The sequence below is a fragment of the Sphaeramia orbicularis genome, chromosome 16 (assembly GCF_902148855.1).
Source record: "Sphaeramia orbicularis chromosome 16, fSphaOr1.1, whole genome shotgun sequence".
Taxonomy (NCBI): domain Eukaryota; kingdom Metazoa; phylum Chordata; class Actinopteri; order Kurtiformes; family Apogonidae; genus Sphaeramia; species Sphaeramia orbicularis.
This window is the reverse complement of record NC_043972.1, coordinates 30,402,674-30,427,482: the sequence shown is the minus strand read 5'-3', so window position 1 is coordinate 30,427,482 and position 24,809 is coordinate 30,402,674. Positions and strand designations below refer to the sequence as shown.

The 24,809-nt window shown below is 38.2% G+C and overlaps 2 protein-coding genes across 2 annotated transcripts; both read left to right on the top strand.

The window, feature by feature from the left end:
- The first annotated feature begins 32 nt into the window (after positions 1-32).
- On the top strand, positions 33-19,110 carry LOC115435775 (intermediate conductance calcium-activated potassium channel protein 4-like). Its single transcript, XM_030158391.1, has 5 exons — positions 33-114; positions 7,890-7,985; positions 10,231-10,667; positions 15,322-15,457; positions 19,105-19,110. The coding sequence occupies exons 1-5, from the start codon at positions 73-75 to the stop codon at positions 19,108-19,110; spliced, it is 717 nt and encodes a 238-aa protein (XP_030014251.1). The 5' UTR covers positions 33-72.
- A 460-nt stretch (positions 19,111-19,570) lies between these two features.
- Positions 19,571-24,091, top strand: LOC115435774 (intermediate conductance calcium-activated potassium channel protein 4-like). The gene is made up of 5 exons (XM_030158390.1): positions 19,571-19,612; positions 21,504-21,625; positions 22,701-22,770; positions 23,405-23,571; positions 23,674-24,091. Exons 1-5 carry the CDS (start codon positions 19,571-19,573, stop codon positions 23,675-23,677), a joined length of 405 nt encoding a protein of 134 aa, XP_030014250.1. The 3' UTR covers positions 23,678-24,091.
- The last annotated feature ends 718 nt before the right edge of the window (positions 24,092-24,809 follow it).

Below are 24,809 nucleotides of genomic sequence, written 5' to 3'. Positions count from 1 at the left end.
AGAAGTTTTTATTGGAGGCTAAAAAGCCTGTGCGCCTTAGCTCTGGGCACTGCTCTGTTCGGGATACTGCTCATGATAATCCACGCAGAGATGTGTCCCATTTTTTATGATCCGGTAAGTCTTCAAAATTCTCATGTATGATATGGCCAAGAAACTGTTACTACTGGAAATACTGCAGACTATGTAATGGAAACAAATAGGCATGGGATGTGGCTGTTTATTATAAGTGACACTTGATCTGAACACTATCATAGCTCTTACCTCTACACCAGTTTCTGTTTACAATTTTAATTTCTAGTTGATCTTGCAGGTCATACTAATAACCTGTTATAGATCTCATCTCTGTCCAAACCCACTTTATCACCTGGTAAAGACGTTTCCTGTCTTATCATCATCCTACTGTAAAAAAAAAAAAAAAAACTCAAAGGAAGCAAATGAAATTTCTCCTCAGCATCTTTCAGTGTAACTGAAGCAGAACTATTCTACTGATCTGTGGCAGCATCTGAACTTGTCTGCACTGTAGTGGTGAGTTACAAGCAACTGATGCGTTAAGTCTTAAAAACAATGTCTTATTTTCTTAGTGGTAAATTTCTAGACCTAAAGCCCCATAATTGGTCCAGATAATCACATACTCTCCTAACTGGTTGTATTTGTTGTCATAAGGGTTTCTTTGATTCGCAGACATCATAAGCCCCATGCAGCACAACAGCAGAGTCTGCACCTGGGCTGTGAACCCCCCTGACCTGCTGATTAGTTAGTCCGTTTCCAGACACACTATTTGGTAGCACGGCCTCATGACATTAACATGCAGATCTCAGTGGATAACAATGCCAGGCCACACAATCAACAAATTATTAACTCCCCCTGACTTCCTACAGCACACGCCGGTTCCACATGTGGAAAAAAGTTCTCATGCATACCGCAAAACATCAGACCACCTCCATGCTGTACAGTCAGTGATTGATTACAGTGTCAGGGCCCAACGTTTTTTAACTCACATTTTTTTTCAGGAAACTTGCCCAACTTTCAAAATGCTCGATCTGTTCCCAGAGAGATTAAATTTGAAGAAAGACGGTTGTGAAATGAACAGCACTGACACAAAAATGACATTACCATTCCAGTTTACAAAAAAATGAACCAAGAACAGGTGTTTTCTGTCTGTACCTTACAACAGCCTTCTGCTTTGGCACTGTGGAAATGATGATGCACTGGAAAACTGTTCTCTGCTGTAGTTAAAGCAATTATTTTGGAGAAACTCTATGACTGAACCATAGCCTGCATATCCATCATCAGCATCTTTAAACTTCATGTGATGCTCGGTCGTTAATTTGAATTTCAACTTCCTCCTTGTTGTGGATTGACATGACTTAGGTCATAGAGGAAATGTTTTAACCTCTAATATCGTTGTAGTCTAGTGAACCGTTTTTACTTTCTAGGCATGCTCCGGAATATTCTAATTGAAGCTATCGCCAGCCTACACAGTTTATTTCAGCATACCTTTTCATGGTTATACAGGAAAACAGGGCTATTTATGGAACATTTTTCCACATTTCACCCCTTTCCCTACAGCTAGATTGCACACAGTACTTCAGGCTATCTTTCCACATCATTTAGTGTATAATTAGAGTGTTTGCATGTGCCGTCTAAAAGTCTATGTATTGGGTTGGATTTACCCGAGCCAATAGTGCACACTTTGGTCTGGACGCAACACTCTGTCCTCTTTTCTGCTGCTCCTGGACAACTTTCCAACATCCACATAGTAGCACATAGTAACACAGAGGGAACTTTCTGTACTCTGATAAGTCATTGAAACCTATAAACCTACAAGACACTACATTTTTTATATTCATATTTATGCCTTTAATTCTGTGTTTTACAAATGGGGTAAATAATGCTATTGATTGGCTCTTTCAAACAGTAGATTTGTACATTGCGGAAGGATTAAATAAGAAATAGATGATAGCGGCTCATGCTCATTATTTCAAATGTAGTAGTTTTCATTCTCAATGGGATCAGAAAACAGACTAATAAGGCTTTGGCCTCACTGACAATACCTGTTAATTATCAGCCACTTGTTTATTGGATTGTGATTTGTTTACAAGGAGAAAGTTGCTTAATCTCATCTGATTTAGTAATTCAGTGTTCAGGATCTAAGATCTTGCTGTTTCTTGTAATGACATCTCAAGGCTGACATGAAAAATGAACAGTTCTATAAGGACCAAATGTAAAACATGATAAACAGGGTGCACTGTTCAGCTGATAGCCGATCAGCCACACCTGTCCCCTATAGTACCAACCTAATGCCAGGTGGGGCTTGTTAAACATCAGAAGGGGATTGTCTTTGTCATCAGCCAGTAAAGTGATAAAAAATGTCTGATATGGTGTTTGACCAGCGTACCACCTTAGTTTTATTGTAATATTTTCCAAATATTTATATGGCGTAGGTGTCTGTAGCGCTCGGCCCTCACCAGGTGACTTCACACTCAAATCAGCATGTGCAGTTTCTGGATTTAAGCCTAGTCATAGTTTTACTACCTGTGGTGCCTCCTTCTTTTCCTGTCCTTAATTTAATGACAGGATACCTCTGCTTTTATGGCTGACCCATAGCTCAAGAATCTACATGAAAGCTATGAAACCACACAGACTAACGAACCAAATTAGAAAACCAAAGTCAGATGCACGCGTTAGTGCTTTGGCTAGTATTTATTTATTACAGTGCTCACAATCCAGACCACTCTTCTTTTCATTGGATTATAAATTTGATTTTGAAATTTCTTTGCTATTACTTGGGTGGCCTGTACTGGTGATGGTAGGCTGCTGTCTGTCCAAGACTATGAGAAACAGTCCATAGTAAGGTTAACCCAAATTAGGCTCACAGGCCTTGAAATTACTGTTTCCAACAGGAAAACATTAAAAACAATTTTAGAAACCCGGCAAGAAACATGTTGTTCAACTTTCTGTTGTGGAATCTGGTGAAATGTTGAGCTTTTGTGGGGTCTTCTAATTAGCCCTGGACAAAATACAGAGATGATGTGGATGCTACGGGAGAAACTGTGGAAAACGAAGTACCTTGCCAATGAACGTCACACCATACCCCACGCTCAAGTTTCCTCAAGTTTGAAAGTTTGTAATTATCTTTTTAACTGCTAACCACATTAAACTGCATGTCCATTTTAAAAACTTCCACTGACGTCGCATCAGCTGCGTTTAGATGCATGAACCTGAGGTAAAGCCTCTGTTACCTGCAGAGAACAAGCTGCTAAGACCTATATGTACATATGTGTTTTCCAGGTTGTGAAAAATATGAGATAATTAAAAAACTATGTGTGTAAATGTGCCTCCAGCTGTCACCAGGAATGGAAGCTATTTAATTACAAGCACTCTCGTTACTATAATTGAGTGGCTTTTTATGTACTTTTTTTGAGTACATTACAGAATGAGCCATTACACTTTCATTAGGCCTAAGAACCGTAAAGTTTTGATGAAGCTACTATTTGAGATGCAGGAATTGCAGAGTAGCTTACAGTTATGTGTAATGCAGTCAGCAGGATGTTCTATTTAAGTTTACTTTAAAACACCTGGTTGAGAGCATGTCTGGATTCAGATTGAGTGTTTGACATTGAGCAAGTACTGTGCATTTTTGCATAATAGTCTCATATTTTAGGTTTGTCTATCTGTCTGTGAGTCAGTCTGATTTTTGTGAATGTGATATTTGTTTTTTGTTTTTTTTATTTATAAAGTCACAATGCATAAGGCTAATTTCCATTATCAGTCTCTTGGCAGCCCAAAGCCAGCAATGACAGGAGGATCTTTTGAATTTTTACTTTTGAGTTGACATGCATATTCCCTTAGACTCACAGGTTGTCTGATTGAATTTTGGTGATTAAAGATCAAAGTCTATGATCACTGTGATTTCATTTTTATGACCCTAACTCAAAAATTTGCATTATGTTAAAATTACACATGATTGTGTAATAGTATAGTGTGATGATTTGATGACATTTTATATAGAAAATGTCAAAGGTCAACTTGTTTGTAATATAATATTTTGCAAAAGCACTTATCTGGACATAATTTAGTCAGATCAGAATAGACTGTAATTGAAGTCATGTTTACTACCTGAAATTATTCCTTGTAATCTTATGCTCTTCATTACTTTTATTATATGTAATCATATACAGTAGCAAGAAAAAGTATGTGAATCCTTTGGAATTACCTACATTTCTGCATAAATTGGTCATAAAATGTGATCTGATCTTCATTTAAGTCACAAGAATAGACAAACACAGTCTGCTTAAACTAATACCTCATGAACAATTACATAGTTTCATGTTTTTATTCAAACAACATGGAAACATTGACAGTACAGGGTGGAAAAAGTATGTGTACCCCTGCGCTAGGGGTGACACGATGGATAGCACTGTCGCCTCACAGCAAGTGGGTCCTGGGTTCAAGGCCGGTTTCGGGCATTTTGGCGCCCTAGGCAAGATATGTGAACAGATGACCTTGAGTTCTCCTGCAAAATGTCTTGATAAACTTGGGAATTCATTTTTTGTTGATGACAGCAATCTGTTCAGGCCCCAAAGGAGAAAAACACCCCAAAACCATGATGCCCCCTCCACCATACTTCACAATTGGGATGAGGTTTTAATGTCAGTGTTCTGTACCTTTATTTTCCACATGTAGCGTTGTGTGTTCCTTCCAAACAACTGAACTTTGGTTTCATTTGTCCACAGAAGATTTTGCCAGTAGTGCCTTGGAACATCCAGGTGCTCTTTCTGCAAACATGCAGCAACGTTTATTTGGACAGCAGTGGTGTCCTTCATGTTTCCATGAAGTCCATTCTTGTTTGATGTTTTACGTATCGTAGATTTGTCAACCAGACTGATCTCATGAAATCTTGTTGTATGTCACGCCAGTTCTTATGGCATTTGGCGTGCTATACGTACCCATTTTCATCCTTTCATGTGTTATTCAACGCCATTTGATTGCGTGTCAATGTACGCTAAGATCTCCAATCTGCATATCTGTAAACGCTAACCCTAACGTTACACTTAACCCTAAACCTAATCGCTAACCCTAACCCATCCCAGGCGGGGTTCGATTCCAACCAGGGACCTTTCTGTGTGGAGTTTGCATGTTCTTCCGGTGTTTGTGTGGGTTCTCTCTGGGTACCCCGGCTTCCTCCCACCACCTCCCACCAGAGTCAGGAGTCAGCCAACCTGGAGTCCAATCAATAAGACCAGATTAGAGATGTTGGTTAAAGCCTGCCCTAAAAAAACACACCAGTTTTGAATTTGCTATTTTCAAGAAGCATTGCCTGATATGAACCATGCCTTGCACAAAAGAGCTCTCAGAAGACCTATGATTAAGAACTGTTGACTTGTGTAAAGCTGGAAAGGGTTACAAATGTATTTCTAAAGTCTTGATGTTAATCAGACAGATTGTCTATAAATGGAGAAAGTTCAGTCCTGTTACAACTCTCCCTAGGAGTGGCCGTCCAGTAAAGATGACTGTAAGAGCTCATTGCGGAATGCTCATTTAGGTGAAGAAGAAACCTAGACTGTCAGCTACAGACTTACTGAAATCTCTGGCACATGCCAACATCTCTGTTGACACGACGGGATATCATGAATTGCGTACAAATAACACACCATTTTGAATTGATGTGTTGTCTGTACACATTATAAGCTTTCCGCATGTATGTTCACACAGCGTCAAATACCACAACATTAGTAGGTAGGGTTAGCATTTAGGGTTAGCGGTTATGGATATGTAAACTGGAGATCTTGGCGTACATTGACACGTGATCAAATGTCATTGAATAACACACAAAAGGATAAATGTGTACATATACCACGCCAAATGCAGAACTCATGTAAAGTAGCTTGACATTCAACGCAATTTCATGAGATCAGTCTGGTTGACAAATCTACAATACAAAAAACATTGAACAAGAATGGAGTTCGTGGACACCATGGAGGACACCACTGCTGTCCAAAAACACATTGCAGCATGTTTGCAAAAAGAGCACCTGGATGTTCCAAGGCACTACTGGCAAAACATTCTGTGGACAAATGAAACCATTGTCATTGTCCTGTTGCATCACCCATCCTCTGTTGACCTTCAACTGGTGGACCGATGACCTTGAGTTCCCCAGCAAATGTCTTGATAAACTTGACAATTCATTTTTTGTTGATGATAACAATCTGTCCAGGCCCTGAGGTACCAAAGCACCCCCAAACCAGGATGCCCCCTCCACCATACTTCTCAGTTGGGATAAGGTTTTAATGTTGGTGTGTTGTGCCTTATTTTTTCCACACATAGCGTTGTGTGTTCCTTTCAAACAACTGAACTTTGGTTTCATTTGTCCACAGAATGTTTTGCCAGTAATGCCTTGGAACATCCAGGTGCTCTTTCTGCAAACATGCAGCAATGTTTATTTGGACAGCAGTGGTGTCCTTCATGTTTTCATGAAGGGATGGGATGGGGTAGGGTTAGTGGTTAAGTTTAGGGTTAAGTGTAACGTTAGGGTTAGCGTTTACAGATATGCAGATTGGAGATCTTAGCGTACATTGACACGCAATCAAATGGCGTTGAATAACACATGAAAGGATGAAAATGGGTATGTATAGCACGCCAAATCCCATAGGAACTGGCGTGACATACAACAAGATTTCATGAGATCAGTCTGGTTGATAAATCTACAATATGTAAAACATCAAACAAGAATGGAGTTCATGGAAACATGAAGGACACCACTGCTGTCCAAATAAACATTGCTGCATGTTTGCAGAAAGAGCACCTGGATGTTCCAAGGCACTACTGGCAAAATCTTCTGTGGACAAATGAAACCAAGGTTTAGTTGTTTGGAAGGAACATACAACGCTACGTGTGGAAAATAAAGGCACAGAACACCAACATTAAAACCTCATCCCAACTGTAAAGGATGGTGGAGGGGGCATCATGGTTTGGGGGTGTTTTTCTGTTTTGGGGCCTGAACAGATTGCTATCATCAACAAAAAAATGAATTCCTAAGTTTATCAAGACATTTTGCAGGAGAACTCAAGGTCATCTGTTCACATATCTCACCTAGGGCGCCAAAATGCCCGAAACTGGCCTTGAACCCAGGACCTTCTTGCTGTGAGGCGACAGTGCTATCCATCATGTCACCCCTAGCGCAGGGGTACACATACTTTTTCCACCCTGTACTGTCAATGTTTCCATGTTGTATTCAGTAAAAACGTGAAAATATGTAATTGTTCATGAGGTATTAGTTTAAGCAGACTGTGTTTATCTATTCTTGTGACTTAGATGAAGATCAGATCACATTTTATGACCAATTTATGCAGAAATGTTGGCATTCCAAAGGATTCATATTACATTTCTTGCAACTTGATGTGTTGCTCTGAAACATACAAACAGTGAGGCAGTAACTATAGTTCATAAAAATAAATAAATAAATGAATAAATAAATCTGATCCTCCATAATGGTGCAGGACTGCAATGAACAGCTATTATTATTATTTTAACAATTTATGTATCTGTTGTCTGTTTTAATTCAATGACAAGCATTTAATCTTTAAATGGGCTAAATTATGTTATACTCAGTAATAAGATGATATACTTTATATTAACTTGGTTTAATGACTGAGAATACAATCTGAGATCAATCATGATTTCATTGTATAAACCATTTCTCATTTAGATTGATTGAAAGACCATACTTGAACATTTTATTAATGTTTTCTCATTACCTCAGTGGACATGAGAAACTCCATAAAACCTTTATTATGGAGAAAAGAAGGTGGAAAGAAATCAAATTCCTCCTGTTGCAGAAATTCCCTTGTTTTACTCTCCATATCTCTGTTTTCTCCGTTTTTTCCCAGGGTTCAGAAATGGCCCTAATCATCAACGGTTTCATTAGCCTGTCCACCGGGTGTCTCCTCATCCTCATCATCGCTTTCCATTATAAAGACATCCAGGTGAGTATTATGTTATTTTTATTTTTTTTTAATATTTTCATCACTGTGGATGTTATATGAGAGATGTGGTGTTTAAAAGTGTGTGTCAGTGCAAACATAGCCTCATACCATACATACCGCATTTTGTCTGCTTCATATAAGTGTAGATGGAATCATATTTCTTTGGAGACACTCAATAATAATTATTTTTAAAGCAGGTCTTGGAGTGATGGAAGCCATGACGCTGATAATTTTGGTTTTATTGGCTGTGTTTGTGAAAAAAAAAAAGAAAGAAAGTCATAACCCTGAATGAAAACACCACACCATACAGACTTGCACAAAGATGCAGCTGAGATATTTTTTTCCGAATCCACATGGCTAGTTGCCGTTTTGTGTGAATTCATTATACATGGAGGGATTTGGTTGAAACTGAACAGAGTAAACATTCTTTCTTTTGTCCTCATCCAGACTCACAGCATGAGTATTTAATAAAGCACAGGGCAGACCGCAAGTGCGCTGAGTAGTACACTGTAAGACGCATGGATTCTGACATAGTGCATGGAGTTTACTATTGGTTGCACACACTTGGTATATACGATGTAATTTGGTGTTTTTCTTGTGCTACGAAGTCATGTGTGTCCGAGACAAGAGGGGTCCATGCATGTGCTTAGAGAAGATAAGCAAGTGCAGGTTTAGGGTGGCGCCAATAAACAGTGTTCAGTGATGTTTGTTGTAGTTTTAGTTCCTCAATACAGTAGTTCACAAAGTAAACCATACCGATATACCTCTATATATAAAACAAAAGTTATCAGATATCTTTGCTACTTTGAGAATAACCTACAGTACTGAGCAAAAGTCTTAGCCCGCCATTAGGTTTGATTTTGTAAGTTTATAATGGCCATGCATATACATTTATCAGTCTTTGCATCATTTATGTAGGGCTGGAATATACAGGAATATACAAACATTGCTAAAAAAAATAGATTTTGAAGAAGTATGACAGAACATAAGCTCTATAAAGGTCAGTAATGAGGGAATAAAAACTGAACAACAACCCAATAACAAAGATATACTCTGGAATGTTCGCATAAAGTTTGGGATTATATATATAACAAGATTATTTAATAAAACTTCCAAACAGTCGACAAAATAGAGTTCAAGGTGTACTAAATCCAGATGGAGGTCTTACTTTTCCCTATAGAGGATGAGCAGTTCTGTATTTTGGGGGTGTGTTTTAATAATACGCACATATTTCTTAATTTTTTCTTTTTGTAAGGTGTTATTGAGAGGGGAAAGTAAAGATGCATCCTGAGTACAACCCTGCAAAAACAACAAATTCTGTTTTTTTGTATATACACATCCCCACTTACATCTGTGTTTAAATTATATCCCAAGTCTGTTGTGGTTTTTATGCTTGTTCTACAATGTGCATATCCTAAATTACCTCCTAAAACTCAAAAACATTTAGCCACATATTTGTGTTTCGTTTTAAGCCATGGTTTTTTAAATCCGTGGAAAAAATCATCACATCATAAAGTGTGCACATTGGTAGGTTTAAAACATATATCGTCCTCTAATAATATCGTCACTGTCCACCGTCTTCATCTGAATGAGTTCAGTTTCCTGAGTATTTAAATGTGACCGAATTCACCATATGTTTTATGTGGGTTTGGTGGCTGTGTCTGTTTCTAAAAATGCTGAAACACAACCTACGCCCTAGGTGTGTGGAGAAGAACAGCATTAGAAATAGATGTTGTACGTTATGTGGAGGTGATTAATATGGTGATAAAGTCATAAATGTGGAAATAGGAAGTGATGCTGAAGTGTAATGTTCTGTGATTTTAATTTTTTGATGCGTAATACGTCGACTGTTGTCCTTGTGTTTTTCTTCCACACAGTTTTACTGTAACACAAGACTGAACAACAGCCAATAAACCCTGGTAACATTCAGACATCATTAAATCAAAGACAATGTCATCACCTCCCTGAAATATTTGCCTCAGTCACTTTTTCTCTGTTTTCAGGAAATACAAACAACTTAACCAGAAATTATTTGATGATTGAGGCGAAAAAGTTGCTTTTGTCAGAAATTACATATAGGCAATTATTTTAGGATGGTGACAATGTGTTTATTCAAATACTTCATCCTTATGATGTTGAAGATATGATAACTTCTGAAGAAACTCTTGTAAGAAGTGTGTGTATTTCCATGTGAAACAGAGCTATTTTAAATGTCCTTCACTTGCTCTTCCTTTCTGTCTTTCAGTTGTTTATCATAGATCATCATCAGGTGGACTGGCGTATCGCTATGACCAGTCACCGGGTCTTTGTGATCATACTGGAGCTGGTGGTCTGTGCCATCCATCCTGTTGGCACATACTGGGAGGCGGTTTTGCCTTCCAACTCCTCCTCATCAGCACCGCTCTGCATTTCCAGCCACCACGGCCCTGTCCTCGTCAACATGGAGCTCCTGTTATCAGTCCTCATGTTCCTCCGTTTTTACTTGGTGCACAGGGCCATCCTGCTGCACAGCAAAGTGCTCCTGAGCGCCTCCTACAGGAGCATCGGCTCGCTCAATAACATCAACTTCACCTTCCGCTTCGTCCTCAAGGTACTGATGAACAAATATCCTGGTCGGACACTACTGGCCATCATCCTCTCATTCTGGCTCGTTTCGTCCTGGATGCTTACTCGCTGTGAAAGGTAAACAACTGTAAGACACTCATTAATTACTCAGAACTCAGTTACAGTGTTTGTTGCTCCATACTTTTATAATTACAGGATAATGTCATCAAAAATGGGAGATTGCAACAAAAAAACAAAGCTGGCAACGTTCAGCCACAAATGATTAAAAACAGCTTAATCTAAAACACTCTGTGATTGTTAAAGGAGTGACATTTTGCTTTTATAAATGGAAGTATAGATTTTAAAACATTTCCCTGTGGTCTACATAAACTGTAAATGCTATGCTTGGGTCTGAATTCTTCATTAATTCAACTCCACAGGTCCATCTTCAGCCCTATTTCTGATTAATGACACCAGAAAGGTCGTTTTGAGCGCTGGCCCTTTAAATGCAAATGAGCCACTTCACACCCCACTGACTGTCTCTGTCCTGTTCAGCCACTTGTGTTCATTAATACAACCAACAACTTAACATTTGAGGTAATCAGCTCAAAGTTTGGACATATTTTCAGTACGGACTACAACCGCTGCTGCTGACAAACAATTATGCCGCACTTGAAGAAATGTTTCTCAAAAGTTTTGACCTTATATGTGCAAATGTCGTGGTGTAACTACTTATAAAATGTAACAAATTAAGAAGAAATTAAAAAAGGTTGTAGAAATCCACTCAATTTTTGCCAGAATGAATATAAAGATAGCTTTGCAGCACCTGGAGGATTCAAATTCAAACTTTACGAACTGTTAGGGTCCAAATACACAAATAAATGAACCAAAGACTAATAAAATTGGGTTTAACAAAATTTGTCCCCTTTAAAGACTAATAACATGAGTTTAAATAAAGCAGTATTCCCTTAACACAGTGGACTGGATCATTTTAATACTGTTTTAGCAAATACAGACATGACACAATGTGTAGAGAACAGAACTAAATCTACTAAAGTAATCACCAGTGTAAATTATTTCAGCGCTGAATTTTTCCTTATGAAAGTAAATTACAAACAATGCATTTCCTGTTTCATATGGACCTACTGTACACAGTGTTTCACATATTTTACATTAAAGTTCAACAATTTTTTTTTAATTGTCCTTTATAAAGCCTTTTATGCAAACTCAAGTCTGAAATCTACCATGATTTTTTTTTCTCATGTGTTTAACTCCAGTACAATAAATTTTCACATTGAATTTAGTACAAATACAGAGAATACTTAGGTAATGTGCTTGGTATTTAGAATGAGATAATATTGAAAAAACTTTATTCAGGACAAGCCTTCACATTGTGTTGTTGCTGTACGTTTTTCTCCACTCACTGGATCGCATCCATAAGACAAACACAGAAATGCTCTGTAGTTTAACATTCCTCCTCAAACCTTGATGGTCAATTTGACTTTCCTATTTAAAGTGCATTCCAATTTCAGATTTGGCAGTCGTTATTTTCTGTTTTGTTACGCTAACAAATTGCTTTTTAATGCAGTCCAACCAGGGCCGGTTCTAGCTTCTAGCATATAAGGGTGGGCTGGTTGAAATAACAGGTGGGCTACTTGGTTGGTATGTACCCATAGTAAAGTTGAATAGTGGCCTGAAGGCTGATAATTTGAATTGCAGTCCTGATGGCACTGAAAAGAAGTGGTTTGGGGGTTTATTTAAGAATAAGAATCCCTTTTTGATCCCCAAAGAAAAATTCAATTGTACGGCAGCTCATCTGTGTTCATTTACTCTTTAATATAAGATAAAAATGATTTTAAAAGGCCTTTATGTGTATTTATTTTCATTGCATGATCTTGAAAAATAAAAGAATGAATACTAAACACGAATAAAATAAATGATTCTCACTGTGGCCAGAATTTATACAAAAGAAGGCAGTCTACTCTTGTTCAAACTCAGACTGAAAAGTTGCACAAATAGAACAACCACACAAACAACTGAAACGTGGCCGAAAGTCAAAATAAAATAACTAAATTATATTTTTTAATATTTCACAAACCAAAAAAGTCTTATTCAAATTCAGTCTGAAATGTGACGAATGACAGAGAAAACAACAAATCTTTCTTTATCCATCTAAAACCCTGAACTTTAGACTCAAATGTCAGTAGAACTAGACACATATAAACCAACAGGACAATATTATTATAATAATTATTATAATTTAGTGACAGAGCATTTGCCCCTAACTTGGATTTTGTCCCTTCCTTGGGCGAAGATTGAGAGACCATGTGTACGTTTTACTGATGTGTGTATGTTTTTTTTGTTTTACTGCCGCTGTGTTGCCCAGTGTGTGTGTTTATTAGTGGTGATTTACGTGATGTGATGTGGCCGCTGCACTAGGCCAGATACTGTGTAGGAACCCAGAGACGGTGCTCAACCCAAGGCCATGTCAAAAAGTCAGAGATACAGTGAAATTCCGACCGCAGTATTAAACAGAAACCCTCGACAGATGCAGTAGTGACCTCAATAGGTTTAGCACTGACTTCGATAGGTCTAGCAGTGACTTCGACAGGTGCAGCAGTGACCTCAACAGGTGCAGAAGTGACCTCAACAGGTGCAGAAGTGACCTCGACAGGTGCAGAAGTGACCTTGATAGGTGCAGAAGTGACCTCGACAGGTGCAGCAGTGACCTCAACAGGTGCAGAAGTGACCTTGATAGGTGCAGAAGTGACCTCGACAGGTGCAGCAGTGACCTCAACAGGTGCAGCAGAAGTGACCTCGACAGGTGCAGAAGTGACCTTGATAGGTGTGCAGAAGTGACCTCGACAGGTGCAGAAGTGACCTTGATAGGTGCAGCAGTGTCCTCGATAGGTGCAGCAGTGACCTCGACAGGTGCAGCAGTGACCGAGGAGGGTCATTTATTTCCCTGCAGCTCAGAAACAGACGACAGACAATAAATTGCTGTATGAGTGAATGAAGCCCTCAGAGAATGCAAAACAACGATGACAACCAATCACTGATAGAATAGGATAGGCTGCCCACCCAATCGTGAATAAAACGTAATAGTAGTGTAATCTGCTCTATTTTTCTGTTGGATAAATGTTTTACCTTAACTTTTGACTGGATGGGCAAGACAGACAATTGGGTGGACTGAGCCCACCCCTGCCCATGTCTACCGCCGGCCTCGGGTCCAACTAAACGTCAGCCTGATGTTTGGCTGTCGGAATAGTGTGAGGTCATTTGTTCAGTTCAGCCTTAATAGAAGCTTTGGTCTTCATTTTCACTTCACTCAGTTTTGTCTGTTTTGATTTGTCAGATGTAATAAAATAGGTTATGAGGGATAGTCGGTCATCAATCTAGTATTCTGTACTAGATGATAGAAAGAGGTATTTAATTCCCCATCTCATCTCAGTATGTGGTTTCTGTTTGTACATTAGGCTCTGTCTTTACAGTGTTTTATAAGTTTACTTTCTTCTTTACTTCCTGCAGCACTGATTACACAGTTTGAGTAACAGACGACACCTTTATCAAACTGAGAGCACACATTATCGACTGGAAACGGGTTTATAAAGTTTAACAATTTAACAAACAGTGTCCTTGGCACGATGCACCAGTGTGTTGGGCTTAGTCAGTACAGTAACATTTTGTTCTTGAGTATCAAGTCATTTTTGTTGCTATTTCTTTATTTACTTTGCATACATTTCTGGAAAGGACCATGTAAATTGATACTAAATCCAGGAAAATGAAGACTGTGGGTTTTTTTTTTATCAATTACTCAAAATTTTAGGTGAGTCCATTTCAATTCCAGGTGACCCCAAGGTTGAAAAATACTGTTCTAAAGTTTCTACAAACAGGCCCATATAGTCAGGTCTATAAATATTATAAGACAGCAATGCAAATTGTGTAATCTTACTTCTGTACACCACCACAGTGGACTTGACATGAAGCAAAAAACATGTGATTAAAGTGTTGACTTTCAGCTTTAATTCAAGGGCTGTAACAAAAAAATAACAGCATTAACTATTTAGGAATTACAACCATTTTAAACATAGTCCCTCCATTTCCAGTGGCTCAAAAGTAATTGGACAACTGACTGACAAGCAGCTTCAAATCCAGATGTGGCCTGTTATTCTATGGTTATTCTATGATAAATGAAGCAGATAAAAGCTCTGGAGTTGATTTCCAGATGTTGATGTTGCATTTAGTAGCTGCTAAATGGAGTTGTCAATATGAGATCCAAAAAGGTATCAATGCAAGTGAAGGAGGCGTTATTCAGCTGAAAAAACACACTCAATAAACCTATTAGGGAGATGTGGAAGAACTTAGAAAACAACTAAAGAGAATGAACACAGAAATCTTTAATTGGTGAAGGAAAACCCTTTAGAACATCCCAGCTAAGTTCTGAACACACTAGTGGAGGTCGGCACGTTATTATTGACGTTTACAATCAAGAGACATATTCATGAGTGTAGATACAAAGAGTTACCAAGAAGACAGTGATGTCCAAATATATATGGACCTGACTGTGGTGAAGGAATCCTGTTTATTTATTTGCAAAAATGTTTTTGATACAAATTGAAGCAGAAAACAGTGACTGCTTCAGTTTAACTTCAACACAACAAATCCGGAACAGTTTTCCCCAACGCATCGTACTGATTGATATATTTACGTAAAAAAAAAAAAAAATGAGTCAAGGTAGATATTTTCTCTCAACCACAAAAACATTTTATAATAGCCCTTTCTCTTCCTGTAGGCAGACGACAGCGCCGGCTAACCACATGAGCACGGCCCTGTGGCTCATCGTCATCACCTTTCTTACTGTGGGCTACGGTGATGTGGCGCCCAAAACCAGCTGTGGCAAAATGGTTTGCCTCTTCACAGGAGTCATGGTAACTAGGTTGTTTCTTGTTGAGACAAAAATAATATGGGTGCTTCTATGAAACTGGGTTCATTTTGGTACCTGGCACGCTGCCAGCTTTTTTAGACCCAATGAAAGAGAAATGTAGACATATTTCCCCCCAGGATGTACCTAGTGATGACCTCAGATAAATGCAACAAAATTATACTCTTGCTCTGAGCCATCCCAAAATTAATGAATTTTTATAAAATATCAGGACTAAAAATTGGTGCCAAAATTGGGACATGAAAAGCTACCTAGGTGTCAGTGTATTTGATCTGGAAAACATGGCTAAAAATTGTCTTATATACCGCTGTAAATAAAGACACTGTTAAATGTGTCAGTCCTAGTGGTTTTTCTATTCCAGACATGCAGGTTTTTCATGAATCTCAGTCTTATTCCAGGTTTTGTGTGTAACCTATTGTGTCCACTCGTGTTACATGCAGAACCTGCCCATTTAAACACAAATAAATCATGAGTGGTTTTGCAACAGCGATCATTTTTGTGAAACACTCTGCCTTGCATAATTAGTTCAATTCCCAAAATGTACCTGTGAGACTAAAAAGATATTAAAAAGAATAGTAGTACATAATTTTTGTGTCTTTTTGACCGTGTTACATGCAGATTTTTGTATGAAAATAATATTAAAAAATATAAAAATGTGTTTTATCTGAAAAATAATTTCTCTTTTATCTCAGTAAATATTTATTTTTAAAATAGACCCAAAGTGCTTCCAAACCTGCATCGTAGCATTAGTCTACATCTGGTTTGAATTTTTAGCCCCTCTGTCCTGTTTTTAGGGACCAGTTTTATAGAAGCACCCATATAGAAGATACTACAAATGTGTTTTGCTTTGTAGAATAATTTGGTTTCAGTAACAGCGTACAGATGCAGTGATGCAAAGTACTGCACTTAAATGTTCAAAATGTCCATATTTAAGACATTCATTTCATTTCTTCAAGTTCTTTGGCTCTTTATGGTTTCTTATCAGGAAATTACTTTGCCAACACAGCAGTAGGTATTATAACATAAAAGATATGCAATACTTAGTCGATAAGCACACAGAAGGGTGGTGTGTATCTCAGTTACATTGTATTCGTTTCCTTAGTAAACCATATCACAGTTCTTTGTGTGGAAAAGCAGCATGATGACGCTCAGATACAACATGTTCAAGATGTTTCCTCAGCCTGTTTTATTTTCATTTTGCGTTACATCAGTCTCCTACAGTGCAGTTTTAATCACCATCTTTTTAATTCAAGTTCTTTTCTGTCTTGATTTTCTTCATTGTGATTCCACTTTCTCCTAAATATGTTCTTTTTCATAGTTTTTGTTTTATTACATTTTGTTCTGTTTCCTTTTTCTCCACTACTCCATTACAATATTCCATTCTGGTTTATCTCTCTCTCTATTTTGTTCCATTCCAACAAGTCTCCCTCTATTTTTATTTCAATGTTCTCCATTTCCTTGTATTTCATGTCTCTGATGTGCCATTTGTATTGTATTCCAGTGAAATCTGCTTTTCCCAGCAGTTACCTTGGACATATTGAATATTATTTGAACTTCTGCACACTCTAGTGGTGCTGACAGACTAAGTGCCTTCATTCCCTGGTGTGTGTGGTCTAGATCTCAGCTGTAAATGAATGGACAGTGACCAGGTGCAGTCCCATAACACCGGTAGGATATACAGGCCACGTAAATTATCTATATGGAGCTGTGATACTGAGGGATCACATGGATACGCTGAGGTTATTAGTTATATATTATAACTTAAATTAATGTGTTTCTTTTGTGTTTAGCTGTTCCTTTAAGTGAGGTCAGACTACTTAAGTTGAGGTCTCTTGCCGTTTATTCATTACATGGAGGAAACTGAGGCACCTCAGTCCTTGATAGACCTCTTGGTTTATTGTAATTAGTGGTTTAATTCATCTAATTAAATATAGTTTTCCTTCTGTCATCATGTTATAGTTGATGTAATGGATAATGTAATGGTGTTTTTTTTTCTTTTACTATCTACATATGTGATTTGTATAATATGATAAAGGATTGGCAAGATTAGGACTAGTTTTACAGTTGTAGTCTTACATTGTCCCATAAGAACAAGCACTGTCAGTATGCACCGTCAACTCTCATGGTTAACGGTAGAGAATAGGCTTGTGTTCAGCGCAGTTAAGTTTTTCAGGAACACTATCTTTCTACCTAACCTGTTTTCCTTTACAAACAAATTGTCCAAATGTAGTCAAATTCATTCTCATTTTACTAGTTCAGCTGGTGATGTCAGATTATGTTGCCACATCCAAATCAAATGCTTTGAAGAGGACAGTTATTTATCGTGCCATCAATTATTGGAATAACTGCCCCTGAATATCCATCAAATTGAATGGTACATCATCTTTCAAGTATCACCTATTTAAATATCTGAGCAAGTGCTGTATAGAGAGGAGCAGATGTTATTTTCTTTGATGGATGCAACTCATGAATGTAAATAACTAATCTCAATTTTTCTGATGATGTTTTTATGTTTTTAATGATGTTAATAATGACTATTATTTTTTAGATTTGCATTGTTAATAATGTGAATTGTGATTGTCATGTATATCATGCATTATTATGTTTTGTGTTTTGTGTTGTCCTTCTGTGTGGACCCCCTGGAGATTAGCCTATCACCTTGGTGGCAGCTAATGGGGATCCTTTTTAAACATTAAACATTAGGACCAAACCTAAAGGGATAATTTACAGTATGAAATAAAGGAAGAAAAGATGTGAAATACTTGGGATTAGATATTAGAGGTAGAGTACAGTAAGGTAAACACTAAGTCACTGAGTGTAAGGAGTGTTGTTTGAGTTGGCGGCAGACTTTGGTTCGCTGCCTTACCTCTGCCGCTTTAATATCTGCTATGAGCAGATAAGAGTCACCGCCAAGGTGCTGGATGTAAGTTTAGACACCTCTTTGTGACAGAGTGGAAAACAATCTTTTCCATCTCCCTTTCTCCATCTCCCTTGTTTTTATAAGCTTCCCCCTTTATATGGAAAACTTTCCACCCCATCCATTTTTAGGTGGTTTATTGCCTTTGGCCACAGCTACAACAGGAGGATGTGCCAACCTGTCCCATGATTTGGAAAAAAAAAAAAAAAAAATCCAACTTCCATCATAACAGTCGTACGATCCAGTGACTGGAGGGATGCTCACACCTGTAATACGACTGAACGCCTCTGTGGTCACATGAGCTCCCTCCAGTCAGAAGTCCATTTGCAGCTGTGTTCAGGGGTTGACAACACTGTTTGCATGTCATTAGCATGTGTGGATGGATCCGGGGAAAGGGTGGCTACCTCCCACATTACAAATGGTGTAATGATTGATATGTTGGGGCTAGTTTTGGTGTCAAGAATAAATACTGGGTATACTGTACGTCTTATTCAACAGGCTGGTCATCTCCTTATCCTCACGCTGATTTCTTCTTTTTTCTCTCTAATACTAATGCAACTAAAGAGGAAAACAGGTAAAGACCTATATTTCATTAATGTTTTGGTGGAAAATGGATAGGTCCAGTGTTTTGTTTGTCTATTTCTATAGTTGTGTGCCTGTCTGTATGTCATTTGTATCTGCTGAATATTGACCATGATTCTGTACTTCCTGTCCAGCAATAGCAGAAAGTTATTCTCAGAGGGAAACCCACACTATTATAGCAGAGGCCCGTGTTTAACCATTGAACTCTCAGTATAATATAACTCTGATTTATGGACGAAACCATATGAGGTATGATCAACATTCAGTTTTCAGAATAAGAGCTTTCCCTTGAGGGGTATAAAAAGACATACTGTGGAGGATGAGGACCGACTTAAGACATTTTACCGACTCAAATCATTTCTGCCTTTAAAATATTCAGGATAATGTTACATTTTTTTATGCTATCCAGCTGTTGGAGAATCTAAATATGGGGAATCGAATTCGGGAAAAGAGGCAAAAAAATGGTAAATATATAAGGATCTGCAATCATCTTGAACTGCTGTGTGTGTGTATGTGTGTGTGTTCAGGGTGTGTAGCCTGCACTGCCATGTTGTTTGCAGTTGTTACTAAGAAGCTGGATTTAAACAAAGGAAGAGAAACATGTGCACTTCTTCATGCTGGGATATTCAGATCTCTAAAAGGGTAGTGCAATATGTTGTTTTAGTTCATCATCATCCATAAGATTGAATGTGTCTGTGATTTTGCATGTTTTTTCCCCATTTACAGCAGTCTTACCTCTGTCATCTGTGTGTGTGTGTGTGTGTGTGTGTGTGTGTGTGTGTGTGTTGCTATGTTTTTGATTTTCTAATGTGCTCTTCCTACATTTCGTGCATCTATTTCTGTTCTATTCATTTAATGGCTTGAAGCTTATTTAGGTTTGGTAATCCATTAGAATAAACACCATGTCTGCGTTTATCATGGTCAAAGTTACCGGGATATTGTGCGAGTAAGAAAACCGAAAAATCTGCACAGCATTATCAGACAACAATGACAACAAACACACTTTGGTATGCTTTTAGAAATGGTCAGCAGTTATGTTAAAATATGTTGTTTGTATTAAATGAGCCAAAATGCTGGAATGCCTTTTAAGAGGAAAACCAACTTCAAGCTGAATTTTGAAATAGAAAAAGTCTTTGCATGAAATGTTAATAATTTAATGGCTTACATAAAAAGGATTTTTTTTACGCATGAATCATCATAGGATGTCAAAAGGTATAACATTACAAATTACTTCACTTGTGTTTGATGAAAACTTTTCAAGATGGAGCCCATGCCATCTTTTATGCTCATTTCAATCTGATAATTACTTGCAAAATTGTACTCATCAGCAGATGAAGGTATGATGATAAAATGTCCCACTAAGCATGTTTTGGCTTTACAGACTTTTTATAATTTTTCTCTCTTTAAATAAGAGACTTGAGGGCACAGAAGTGTGGGAAAAGAGGAGGTAGATCAAGCCTGCCATCTCTTTATAGCTTTTGCAAAGCGTCAAACAGAGGAAATAATCTTATCTCTTACAGGAAAGAAACTTGTGTCAGTTCAGGACGGCAAAGTGACGGGCAGGAAGTGCGCTGAGCTGACGTTTGCGTGGAAGTGACTTGCAGAGGAGTTGCTCTGTTTGTAGCCTTGAGCAGGGATTCAAGTGTTTGCTTAGTGATGACGGGAAAAGGACTTGTCTGATAAATAAAATCTTATAAAGATGCTGTAAAAAAAAAGCAAGTAAAATGTCTTCAATAACAGAAATCAGTAAAACCAGTAAACCAGTATCAGTTTTGGCTTAAATTTACAGTTTGTTCGCCCTTGTTAGACATTCTCACCAAAGTGTAAGGCAGTGTCTAAGTGCAGTAGGTGCGTTGTTTTGGAGGATACAACCATTTCCTTTCTCCTGTTGGCTGCATCCTGTCACTAGGTGCATCTTTATGCTTTGCTTGTGGTTGTTTTGGTGTGTGTGTGTGTGTGTGTGTGTGTGTGTGTGTGTGTGTGTGTGTGTGTGTGTGTGGTGTGTGTGTGTGGCATCCTTCTGAGCGTTCTGGTGCAGTCCAGATTTACACTGATGGGAACAATGGAAGACATCTGGATGCAGACACTGACAGCCTCTATTAATAACCCTCACAACAGGGCCAGACTGACATCATCACAGGACAGTTACAGTGATTCGGCAGGAAGACAAACAGACATGAATAGAATCAAAGAGAAAAGTGCCAAAATGGTGATTTTAGAAAAACACTGCCACGTCCTAAACCTCAAAAACAGCCTGAAATAAGAGCTTCATAGCTGTGCTTTATCTGAAATCAACATCATAGAGCTAAATGTTCAAACAGGAAAGACTTTCTGGATTTAATCAGTAATTCTGGATGGTTCAAGCTTTTACTTCCTGTACTCAAATGATTGATAAGAACAAGATTCTGTTCAGAAAAAAGTCCTCTCTTTTGTAATTTTGGTCAGTCAAGCTTTATTTACCCCACATGGTCATATCACTGATTGAATCCACAATGTTTTTTTTTTTTTTTTTCACTGTTTTTCTTTTCACCAGATCCGCCATGCTGCTGCTAATGTGCTTAGGGAATGCTGGCTTCTGCACCGCGCAAACCTGACAAAGGGCAACCGCGGTGAGCACCGAAGACACCAGCGATGCCTTCTGGAAGCCATCAGAGCGTGAGGTTACTGTATCACAAACGATACCTTCAGGCTGGTGTCTGTGTATTCGTGTCTGGGTGAGGATGTAGCGTGGGGAGGCGGTGTGTGTGTGCCTTCCATGTGTATTTTTACGGGTCATTAAGTCAGTGTCAACATGCCCACCACAGAGTCACATTTTTTAAAAGCTAATTTAGATTACTAATTAGATTTGTTTGTCTCTTTATGTGGGCAGGGCATGGTTGCAAAGGAGTCCACCCTTTTATTATAGAAAACGGAGCAAACATGAAACCTTTTTTAACACTGCTTATAAATTTTAACACATAACACACCGCACATCTTTTGTAGGATACAAACCACCCATCAAGAAAAAGAACACAAACGCATTACAGAGAGGGACTGAGCTGCAAGTCGTCACTAATTTTTCACATTGGAGTTGTTTCTTTTGTCCGACATCCTCTTCTAAGAACAAGTGGATTGCGCAAGACAGGAAGTCCTGAAGTGTAGATGTATGGGTTCATTATCCCGGTACATGGGTACTCGTGTGTGAATGTGTGAATGGGTGGAAGGATTGTACTTCCTGCTTATCTACTATAAATACACACACATATACACTGTGGAAAGTCAAGGCAGGAGGCAGCTCCACACCTAGGGATTCTGAACAGCAGACCATAATGAGAGCAGCGCTGCATCACTCCTGATGCTTTCGAAGTGGTTGCTATGTTGGTTTCCATAGTTTTTTTTCTGGTTTAATCCAACTGCAACACTAAATTTAGCCCTTTCCACCTTCTGTCAAAAACCTCCTAGCAATGTTTTATAGCTGCTCCGCATACACAGCATGACTCCTGCCTGTTGAGTAGTGGAATATTCAGATGTCAGCATATTCCTCTACAAATCAGGGATCTGTATTGTGCCAGGACTGAAAATAGGACACTTCATCTCTATATTTTAAACGCAGGAGCATTTAGATTCCAATGTTTAAATATATTAACGTTATACTAGTTTGTTTTGGTGTTACGTTTACATTTGTATCTCAGTGGAAGAATGTATTTTGGAATTAATAAAATGAAAACTGAAATATGTGTTTTCTGGACAGATTTCGGCAATTACGGCTCAAACAAAGAAAGCTGAGAGATTATGCCAGTGAGATGGTGGACTTCCCAAAGGTAATATTCAGTTGATAAAGTCGGATTTCTGTGTTACACTAGACAACATGGATCACACTAAAACACTCACTGCTTCCAAAGACTATCATCCAGTACTTGACAGTTTATCACTAGGTGTTTAGACACACTAAATGCTTGTTAAATCTCCATAAAATGTCTCAGGATTCATTTGTGTGAGGACTTAAACCTACAAATATTTTCCAAGTGGAATAAACCCAAGATAAAGACATTATCTAATGAGATTTGTGCATTTTCTTATGGAAAACAAACACTTTTTTCCAGACTGCTAGTGCAGCATCTTGTAATAAACAGTAAACTGGGTTACAGTCATTTTGCAATAAGTCATGTTTCAGTGCGGTGAATGTGCTGATGCGTCTTTATTCAACAGTGAACCGTTCTGATACACAGAGCAGTGTGTGAAACTGCTAAACTCAAGGGAAAGTACACAACGTCCACTTAGAAACTAATTAGATTGTTTGCTCTTGGCTGTTTTTCAATATTGTTGCTAAAAAGGCTGTAAAAGTTGCATGATGCCCTTGAACACATTGTCAAAGATCCATATTAAGCAGTAGACAGGTTTATGGATGTAATGTGACCTTAGTGTGACCTCCCTCATAAGATATTTCATCTGCAGTTGCAGATGATCATGTGTGACCTCAGTGCCAATTGGAATAACTGCTATCGGGAGCTGGAGGAGCGTATCCTCTCCATGGAGCAGAAGCTAGATGAGCTGAACCGCTGCTTCCAACAGACATCTGAGCTACTGTCTCAGTTCTTACGGCACCGTAACCCAGAAATAAGGTAAACAGAAATCACAGCTACGAATGCAGAACAAAACAGGTGCAGGATGTGGTCTCAAAACCCATCTGCAATGTGCTCTCTAAGTCCTTTTTCTTCTTGCAGGTGACACAACAATATGAACTTCAGGAGCAGACAGATGTATTGTCTCTGGTATTTTAATTTTCACTAATCATGAAAATGAGACGGTGAATCCTCTCCACTGAGGGCTGGTCCAGACTGTTAACATGCTGAACCACTTGGAGGACTGGCATACCTACAAAAGATCTCATCTTCTGGCCTGGTGCTGAGTGCACTGCAGCATGACTCATAGCTGTAAAATTACAAAGAACTATGGAAGAATCACAGTTCCTTTTTTTTTTTTTTAATCGCCAGTGTTTTTTTAATCACTTGTAATTGTGACTAAGCACAAGAAGTGTTTTGTGATCTACACTGTCAAAGGCTCCAGGGATCGCTTTTACTGCTAATTATAAGGTTTCATTGATGGACTCCATCACTGCCTAATTCCTGTGGAATAAGATGTATATTTACATGTTAATTTTATTGATTTTTTCTGGCAATATTTAACAGTGTTATTAATCTAATCTACTTCATGAAATTCTTTTTCAGATTTACTTTTTTAGGGTGCAGGCTAAATGGTTATTGAGTTGAATATCAATTCCTAAATGTCTACAGAGGGTTATTCATCTGGTCATGTATTCATTCTAACAATTACTCATTGTTATGCTTTGTGTGAATGAAATAACAGATCTCAACATTCAAGTGAAAGAAAAGAGGGGCATTTATTTTCAAAATATAAAGTCATGGGTTGTCATGATTTCATGTGGGAATACATTTCACAGTTTCACCCAGTACAAAAGCCATGGAGGCAGAGTGTAATTTGCTTTGAAGACTCGTTTTTTTTTGTGACCAAACAGCTCCATCTAGTGGAAAAACTGTGTAAACAACATCAGATTAAGAACTAACAATAAACATAAAAATTGAGAAAAATCCTCAAAGAATGCAAATTTTAATTTGGAATGCCAATAACTTTCCATAACGTATAAGTCTGCATATGATACTAAAAGATAGACCAGAAACCCACAGATCAACAGACAGAACTAACAAACCTCACTGATAAAGAGCACTTTGTGAGAAAAAAATGGCATAACTGGACTTACTCTGTTTCTTGAGGAAAGACTGGAGTTTCTGTTTTAATTTAGTCAAACATTGACACATGTTCCTTATCAATTCTAACTTGG